General features: G+C 51.4%; 1 protein-coding gene across 2 annotated transcripts; it reads right to left on the reverse strand.

Moving 5' to 3' along the window:
* Positions 1–2,067: 2,067 nt before the first annotated feature.
* Positions 2,068–5,776, reverse strand: LOC123157939 (uncharacterized). 2 transcript variants are annotated; one of them, XR_006479210.1, is made up of 6 exons: positions 5,424–5,776; positions 4,802–4,933; positions 3,898–4,050; positions 3,568–3,812; positions 3,295–3,428; positions 2,068–3,181 (listed from the first exon to the last, which is right to left on the reverse strand). XR_006479210.1 is itself a non-coding variant. In XM_044576117.1 (5 exons), the coding sequence occupies exons 2-5, from the start codon at positions 4,922–4,924 to the stop codon at positions 3,425–3,427; spliced, it is 525 nt and encodes a 174-aa protein (XP_044432052.1). In that variant the 5' UTR covers positions 4,925–4,933; positions 5,424–5,776; the 3' UTR covers positions 3,278–3,424. The 2 variants fall into 2 exon arrangements, 1 of the variants encoding a protein (XP_044432052.1); XM_044576117.1 differs by lacking the exon at positions 2,068–3,181 and having other exon boundaries at positions 3,278–3,428.
* Positions 5,777–9,082: the final 3,306 nt, after the last annotated feature.

Below are 9,082 nucleotides of genomic sequence, written 5' to 3' on the forward strand. Positions count from 1 at the left end.
GGTTTGCTCCGGGGCTAAATGCCTGGTAGCTTGGGACAAGGTCTGTACTCCTAAAGTTGCAAGTGGCCTAGGTGTCAAAAACTTGCGAGCACAAAATTTTTGTCTACTGCTGAAATTTGCCTACAAATTCCTACACTCTGATAACCTTCCTTGGAAGGACTGGATACTACACCACTCCCCTCTTCACATTGGCCATGGTACTAATAGCTCTTTCTTGGCTAAAACTATTTTCAAACAACTGCAGAGCCTTAGAGATATCTCCCACTGCACCATTGGTAATGGTCTATCCACGTTCTTTTGGTTAGATCGGTGGCTCCTGCCAGAACCGTTGGCGGTAGTCTTCCCTGCTATCTTCTCCCACCACACCAAACAAAATGCATTGGTAGCCACCATATTACATGAAGGGATCGAGCTTGCTCTTCGTAATCAACTAACCTCTGTTGCTGCCGCAGAACTTGCTTCTCTTAACTCTTTGTTGCAGGATGTCACACCCTCCCAGGATCCGGACACGAGGAGGCTGCTGAACGGGGACTGCTTCACCACGCGAGGGGCTTACGCGGCCCTAAATGCGCACCTATATGATATTGCGCATCTGAGGAGAAACACGGAACCCTCGCGCGACCGCGTCGTCCCCGCGGGCGACCGGCCGCGCTCCGGCGCCCCCCCCTCCTCTAGAGCCCCCCCTTCCCTCCCTCCCTCCCCGCCGCCGTCGCCGGCACCCATGGCCGGGCCTGGCCCCTGGGTCGCTGGCGGCGGCGGCCTCCTGCCCTTCCCCTCTCGGTGCTCCCCGGCGCGGGGCGGTGTGCGCCGGGAGGTGCTCTTCGGCGGCGGCGGTCCGTCGTGGCGGCGGAGATCCCGGCGCGGCGTGGTGGACGACTGGGCGACGGCGTCACCGTTGGCGGCGGTGTGGCGCGGTGGCGCGGCTTGATCCAGCCCGCTCGGCCCAGATCTGGGCCCTTCAGGCCCCATCTGGGTTTGGGCGGGCCGGCGGCGGGACGGGCCGGCGGCGTGGCCTCCAGGAGGCGGGAGAGCGGCGTTGACGGCTGGGAGTGGGCGGCGCAGGTGCCGGCTTGCTGCAACTTGGCCGGCGGGGCTTTGCGGGTCCGTTGTGGACCTGGCCGGGCCAGGGGTGGCCTGGTGTGCCCTGCTGCCACGTCCGGTCGGCGACCACGACGTCGCCAGGGGCTCGGGCCTCCCGCACATTGGCGGGGGAGGTGGTTCCCTCCCGCTTGGCTTCGGTGTGGTTCCTCCCGTCGCTTGGTGCTTCTTTCCGGCCTCCTTGGCCTCGTGGTGGTGTTCGCAGCGGGGCGGCGTGGATGTGTCCAAGACTGTGGTGGCGCGTGCTTGCGGGTGGCTTGATGGTTGGATGGCCCCGGTTCGAGTGGGTAGCGGTGCTTGGGGATGCGGGAGAAATCTCTGCCGGTTCTTCCGGCTCCGACGCGGTGACACCTGAGGGTGCCATCATTCCTTCTTGAAGGGTGTGGGCGCTACCCATCCCCCGCTCCCCTCCGTATGCCGGGGGAAACCCTAGGACACGTCCGGGCAGCAGCGTCGTTGGCGTCGCATTCCTTCTTGGAGGTGCTGCTTGGTATGCGGCGGGCCGGTGCCATGGCGTGTGGTGGGACGTGGATGGAGGGCGCAGCGATGGCGGTTCATCTGTGCTTGCCGAGCTGCCGTTGTTGGCTTTTATTTCTTCTTCTTTTTCCCTTTTGGGCTTGTTGTGCCATTCGCCCCGGCAGTTACCCTGTGATCGGTGTCTGGTGCTTTATAATATAAAGCGGGGGGAAACCCTTTTTCGGTAAATGCGCACCTATCCGACCCATCACTTGCGCTGGTTTGGGACTCAAAGGTGCCAAGAGGGTTAGGCCTTGTACAATGAGAGATGCTTAGAGGGGTGCTTAGAAAAATAAACCGAGATTTTCTGAAGCACCGGTGCCTATTTATACAGGAGAGACGCTTAGTTAAGTGTCTACCCTGTATAAATAAGCACCGGTGCTTAAGAAAAGTTTGGTTTATTTATCTAAGCACCTCCTCTAAGCATCTCCCATTGTATAAGGGGAAGTGCTATTGTGAGCCCGAGCGGCAGTGATCTCGTTATCTGCACCCCTAGCTTGTCTCGTGATGCACACTGCTGGCATATAGGATCAGCTATAATTTATGTATTTCTTATTTTATTATGGCTCATGGCCCACAACACAGATGCAGCTTCCATTACACCGTCAGGCATGCTTCATGCGGCCCACATGGAGAGAAACGATATGAGCCGTTCCGATCCAGATTATAGACTAACACCGTCACCGCATTCATTTATTGTGTCCTCCCGTTGGAGCTACCAGTCTTCCCCCAACAAGCTAGTCATCTTCATAATCTTGTGATTCGACTGGAAGCCCTCCCAGGTCTGCCGGTGCATCCTATCCCCACCGGAGCTAGTGCCACCACCCACATCCCTTATCCACCATGTCTGCATCATCGTCGTCCGTCAGCCTAAAGGAGATTTCGCCGCTCATTCCATGCACTGACTGCGGCGTGCAGATCGTCACCTGGATTGCTCATGGTGGATCGAACGTTGGTCATCGGTTCTACAAGTACATGAATAAAGATGTAAGATTTATCATCAAAAACAAGATGTAAATTCTAGTCATATAGTTACTCATGCGCATGGATCGGTTCCTAAATTTGTCTTATGCTTTTCTAATTTTTTCTATAGAAGATTGGTCTGTGTGGATACATGAGGTCGAGCAAGGAGTGTCGTGCTGAGCTTAGTAACCATTTTGGCATGGATCAGCAATTCAGCAGCCAGTCCGTGCCAACCCCATCCGATATCTTATCTGAACCGAAGAGCTCGTCCAGCCAAGCAAACAAGCAATGGATTCGTGCAGGTGAGCTGGCACGAAATGGTCGACTGGAGCCACAACCATGGAGGGGTCAGGCACGTTTCAATTAGGCAGGCTCATTGGTCGACAAGTTGCCCCTGCTTATATTTAGGTGCTGCCAACCTGTTAGTCGCAGTGTTTATGTTAGTGTCACCTAAACAATTCAAAGCAGTGTTAATACTGGGGAGTTCGGTCATGCACATTCAATCGCTCAGCATATTAATATAGCTGATACTCACTTCTGCATCCAGACATATCAAGCCTGACAACAGGTATTTTAGGGCCTGGAGGAGTCCTCGTTATGTCCCCTGTTAAAATGGAGCTAAGATCAGTACTGGATTACCACTTTCGCTGAAGCAATCTATTATCAATAGCTCTAGCTGGGCAGTCAGTAAAACCTCTGGTGGTGTAGCATATGCACCTGTTGCTAAGTACAGCCATGAGTTTATCGCCGAACTTGATCATGTCGGCCTGTGCATTAGCCCGCGCAGTACTGAGTTTGTGCTGGCACCTAGCATTTTGCTCCTTCAGTAGAATAGTTATCTCATCTATTACCTGAACAGGAAAACAAATTCACCAACAAATCACTTTAGTGCAGGTGTGTAATTTCTCGGAAGTGGAAGCTAATGGAAATGATGAGTGAACAATTAGTGACATGTGGCTTTCTGCCCAACAAGGCGTTTGTGTCACATACCAAACTTGGGTATCGGCTGGGAATGTGCTTTGCAAAGTCGATTGGATCGAGGACACGGTGTGGTGTCCTGACATCCATGATAGAGCTGCTGATGATGACGATGCATGCACTGCACCTAACCTTGCTTCTGTGTGATGCTCAGGGCTTTGATTTTGATTGGTGACGTCTGCTGGTTGGTTATTTATTTTCTCAGTGCATTCTGGTTGCTTGCGGCGGGCATAGCATACATCCGCATCTGGTCGGAGCTGTCGATCACAAATTTGAAAGTTAGAACAACCAAATTCAATGTGTCAGCCAACGCAACACATCTGAGACAAAAATAGTGATTACCTTGGAATTCGAATATGATGTGACGCTCGTCCCAATGTCAGTTGCCATAGTTATCATCCTTCTAATGTTGGTCTGATCGAAGGCGCTGATCTGATGAAGGACATCATGCTTCTTGTTGAACATCCCTAAGTCAATGTTGTCGAGAAAGAAAATCTGAAAACATAAATAAACTTGCCATCAATAAAAGCCACGACCCCTAAGATACATGATGTGATCAGATGCATGCAAAAAATTGCTGCAAAAGGAACAAGTAAACTGGCCTGTAAGAACAAATGGCAACCAGCTAAATTAGTGTTTGGGTTGTTTTTCAACATGTCCTTATGTCCTTCTTAAGCCGTCGAACTGCCTGGAGGAGACACTCAAGTACATACTGACACCAATTGAATTGTGAGATCGTCTCTGTGCTGGCAAGTGCACCCCAGTAGTCTATAGTGGTGTAATCATGTTTGGTTGTTGGTGCCAAAACATGACCCATTACGAAAATAACGAATTCAATTTGGAAACAGTCCTTTTCAAGCTAGTTAGATGTCTCAGAGATGTCTTGGAGAAGGAATTTCTCTGCAGCTCGGAGGCTATGCACCCCGGTCTTGTCCATCCCAAGTGTGCTCTTTATGAAATGGATGGCTTCAGGCTTTATAAATGCATCACGTCCTCTAACATTTCGATGCCCAAATGGTATACCGAAAACCTTGTGCACGTCTTCGGCCCAAAACTTTAGAATGTTCGACTCTGTCAATATGATTACGCAACGCCTAATACTGACCTTACTAATTGTCCATGCACTGAATTTTAGGTTGAGTTGTTGGATCGCAGGGAGCTTTAGCATACAACCAAATCCAATTTCTGCAACCAACCACATCTTGTAACCATCAAATAACTGAATTACTTCTACTGCTCGCTTAACTGAAATTCTGGATGTGGGTGTCGGAGGCGCCTGTGCTTCATTTTCAGATGATGAGTGCTCCGGGTCTTGTGTTGTAACTTCTACACCGGCTCCAACTACGTCGCAACTGCCGGAGTTAGACATGATTACTACCTGAAATAAGGTCTGATTAGCCGGCAGTACACTGTATCGTTTATATAATCATGCATTCCTGCAAATTGTTTTGTTTCATGTTTACAAATCCTTTAAAAAATCATAGAAGTTTGGCCTGCAACAAGACAGCAATTCAGAGCACAACACGTGGGGTTGGAGACAACAATCATTAAGCTAACAGAACAACGGATTTGCAAATAAGAGGTTTCCTAGTATTCTTGTCGTACAAACTAAAAGTAAACAGATATGTCAGACTCCGCAATCCATAATGAAAACAGATGAAGTATTGGTTTGGCATGAACATTGCATTTCAGATCAGTATGAGATTTGCACAACCGCAGTGGATCGAAAACGAAAATACACACATACAGGTTGCAGATCAGATCCAGATTCAGAATAACAACAAAATGGATTAGTGGAGTGTGAGAAGGTGCGACAGGGGTGGGGCGTGGAAGGGGGTGGAGGGATGAGACATGTTCTGTGAGCATACCGGGCGAATTTGTCCGCGCACAGGGGAACCCCGCCGGCCAGATTGCTGATGGTGCGCCGGCAAACCTTCGGATTGATTTCTCCATTGCTGACCTTCTATTATGGTTCGGGGCCCGACCAAGGGCAGCAGATCTTTAGAAAATCTCCACCCAAAACACGGACGAACAACCACACCCAGGACCAGATCCGAACCTGTTGACCGGCTGCATCGAGAACACCATGTTCGCCGGAGCGGAGTGCTCCTAACCCTAAAAATATAGTGGTTCGCCGGCTCGCCGCTCTCAACAAAACAAGATCTACAGCCGGGAGGTAGACTCACTGCCGTCTCACCGCCGCCGTTACCGGAAAGCAGCAGAACTGATCCACGGACCAAGACGACACTGACGACTCGAGCCACGGCTCTGAACCGAACTAGCGACGTTGTCCGTTCCAGGTGGACCCTATCCACGTCACGTGCATTTACTATGAACGAATCGCGAAGCATACCCAACGGGACAGATTACGAGCGTCTGTGTGCTCGTGATCACATACTCCACGTCCTTGTATAAGGCCTTATGATCTTTGGCTGGCTCTTTGTCCTAAACCGTCTCAACACACGGAAAAACCTTCGCAAGAAACATGTACTCGCTTACGATACCTGTTCTAGATGCAGCAGGTCAGCCGAGGACAGGGAGCACCTGTTCTTCACTTGCCCAGCGGCTTGCAGAATCTGGCGGTGCCTTGGCATTCGTCCTACCTTCAGCCCGATCACGGTGATCTTTACCACTCACCTGCCAGATGACCTACCCACCTCGGTTCGCCCTTTTATGCTCCTCCTCATCCTCTGGAAAATCTAGGGTGCGAGGAACAAAAAGGTTTTTCAGGAGGTAGAGATTGATGCGAGAGGTTCTGTTTTAGCTATTTTTGATGATCTTGTTCTGTGGTCTCACCGTCTCAAGACGGAAGCTTTAAAGGATCACGCCGGTCTGTGGCGTGATTTCCTCTCCTCACGTAATACGTGAACTTTGTAAACTTTCACTCGTTTTTGAAATATATTCAGGTGGGGAGCCTTTCCCCCCCGGTGACCATTTCAAAAAAAAATGTCCGATGTCAAGATGCCATCGGTGCGCTTGGTCTCCTTGAACCTCCCAATGGACTTGACCTGCACAAACAGCGCATAAATCAGACATTCCCAGTTTATATATATATATATATATATATATATATATATATATATATATATATATATATATATATATATATATATATATATATATATTTCTCGAATACGCACAAGCATGCGTATCATATATTGATAGAAGAAGAGCCAAGTCAGGACACGGCAATATGGAAGAGCTTCAAGCATTTCATTCCTATTGTTTTGGCCTCCTCTAAATGTTCTCTGGGCTTCGGCAAGCTTACCTCCTTTTGGAATGACAGTTGGTTACCAGTTGGGCGTCTTCGATTCGCTCTGCCTACCCTCTTCACCTTTGCTAAGGATAGCAACTGCACCATGGCATCTCAGTTCTCTCATGGCTCCTGGTGCATTCAGCTCCATCCAAACTTATCAGCGACTGCCAATCAGGAGTTGCAGATACTACACTCTTTTCTTGCCATGGCACCGACAGGCGACAGCTACCGGCTCTGACGTTAGAATCTCTGCTATACACCATAAGCCAATCAATACATCACAGGTTTATAATCTTCTTACCTTCAGAGGTGTTGGTTGCGCATTTAGCTCATGGATTTGGGACAAAATCATTTCTCTGAGGTACCGCGTCTTTCTGTGGTTGGCTTTCTGGGGGCGGTTGAATACAAGAGACAATATGTTAAGGAAACAATGGTCATTGATTACCACGCATCAAAACCACGACATTTGTCCTGCCAGCGAGTTTGCAAGTCATATTGTTTTGCACTGCTATCCGGCGTCTGTTATCTGGGACGCGCTCCATATGAACAACCTAGCCTGCAGCTCTACGGACCTCGTCGTTTTCATGCAGAGAGTTCAGCAAACCTGGGTTACTTCCAGCAAAGTTCACATCCTGTTTGCTGCGGCTGCTGTCACGCTTTGGCATGCTAGAAATGATCGGGTGTTCAACGGCCAACGATGGTCTCCAACTTATCTCAAACAATATGCGTCGCAGCTCCTCGGTTTATGGCAGCACCGGGCCAAGGGGCAGATCGACAAAGATGCTATAACAAGCTGGGTGAATCTCCTAGGCTAGTATAGCTGATGTACTTTGTGTCCTTGCCCTTTCCCTCCCCGTATCTTCCTCTGTTACTTCTTCATATGGCTGCTTATAGCCATGGCACCTCGGTGCTAAATATAAGCTTCATGCAATCGACCTCTTGGTCTCCAGGCTTAAGCCTGTTTTGAAATATATAAGGTAGAGCCTCATCTACCTTTTCATTTCAAAATAAAATAAAAGAAAAGAAGAGCCAAGACGGCTGATACAACGCCTTTCGGCAACGTGCTACACCGAGAGGTTAGCACCCATATCCATCGTGAGTCCATGACTGTAACGCCCGGATAATCTTGCTACAGTAATCCCACGCTAATCATGGCACGTCATCCCGATTACTGTTGCTTTCCTCGCAATAATTCGAAACCGTTCAAATTCAAAATTCAAATTGATGAAAACAATAAAAGTTTTCAAAATTTAAAATAAAATTGTTCGGTGGTTGACGAATATTACAAAGGTAATTATAGTGCAACAGACATATTTTTATAAAATGGCTAAATGGATTAAATGTTTTAAACAGAAAAGAAATAATAAAAGAAAATACAAAAGGAAAAAAAACAAAAGGAGGGAAGCCCCCCCTGCTGGACCGCGGCCCAGCTGGCCATCGGGCCAACCAGGCCGGCCCAGGTCGCCCCCCCCCCCACTCCTCTCCCTTATCCACTCCTTCCCCCCCCCCACTTCCCACCGACAGCCCCCACTTCCCCCCCCCCCGAAATATCCCCCCTCTCCCCCGATCTGGATCGGGAGGAGACCACCGCCGCCACACGCCGGACCGCCCGTCGCCGCCGAACGCCTCCCCGCCCTCCTCCTCGCCGGTCGTCCCCGGCCGCCCCCGAGCACGCTGCCTAGACCCTACGCGCCTCCCCCCACCGTGAGCATCGCCCCGCTCCTCCCCCTCTGCTCCCGTCGCCGGATCCGCCGCGCCCGCGACCTCCGTGACCGTCCCCGGCCTCCTCTCCCTCCGGCGACGCTGGCCCCGTGCTCCCCCGCCTCGACCACCGTCGCCCGCGCCCTGCCGCGCCGGGCCGTACCGTCCCCGGCCCCTCCCCGCTTCCCCGTGCGGCTCCCCTGCCGCGGCCGCCGCGCCCCGGAGCCCCTGGCCGCGCCTGCGTGCCGTTGCTCACCCCCGGCAGCCCCTGCTCGTCGCGCCTACGCGTCCCGCACGCTCGCGCGAGGCCACACCCGCTCGCACCTCGCCCCCGCGTCGTCTGCCACCCCGCAAGCGCTCGCCGGCTTCCCCGTCGCCGGCGACCTCGCCGCGCCCCAGGGGCCTTCTCCCTGTCGCGCCTGGATGGGGCCTCGGGCATGAACGCTCGCACCCGCGAGCCCCTGTGCCCGGTAACCGCACGCCCGCACCCGGTTTGGCCCTTGGGCCACTGCCCAGTGGCCCCCATGCCCCTGATAAAAAAAAGAAAGAAAAAAAAAGGAAAAAAAGAAT

This window comes from Triticum aestivum, chromosome 7B (assembly GCF_018294505.1).
Source record: "Triticum aestivum cultivar Chinese Spring chromosome 7B, IWGSC CS RefSeq v2.1, whole genome shotgun sequence".
NCBI classification, from domain to species: Eukaryota; Viridiplantae; Streptophyta; class Magnoliopsida; order Poales; family Poaceae; genus Triticum; species Triticum aestivum.

What these genes read in the sequence shown, in the direction of transcription:
- LOC123157939 (XM_044576117.1), bottom strand. Translation starts at nt 4,924, where the DNA reads ATGTCTAACTCCGGCAGTTGCGACGTAGTTGGAGCCGGTGTAGAAGTT. An exon ending in CACCCACATCCAGAATTTCA is followed by an intron (nt 4,051 to 4,801) that starts GTTAAGCGAGCA and finishes TTATGTTTTCAG; the next exon opens with ATTTTCTTTCTCGACAACAT. An exon ending in CATCATATTCGAATTCCAAG is followed by an intron (nt 3,813 to 3,897) that starts GTAATCACTATT and finishes TGTGATCGACAG; the next exon opens with CTCCGACCAGATGCGGATGT.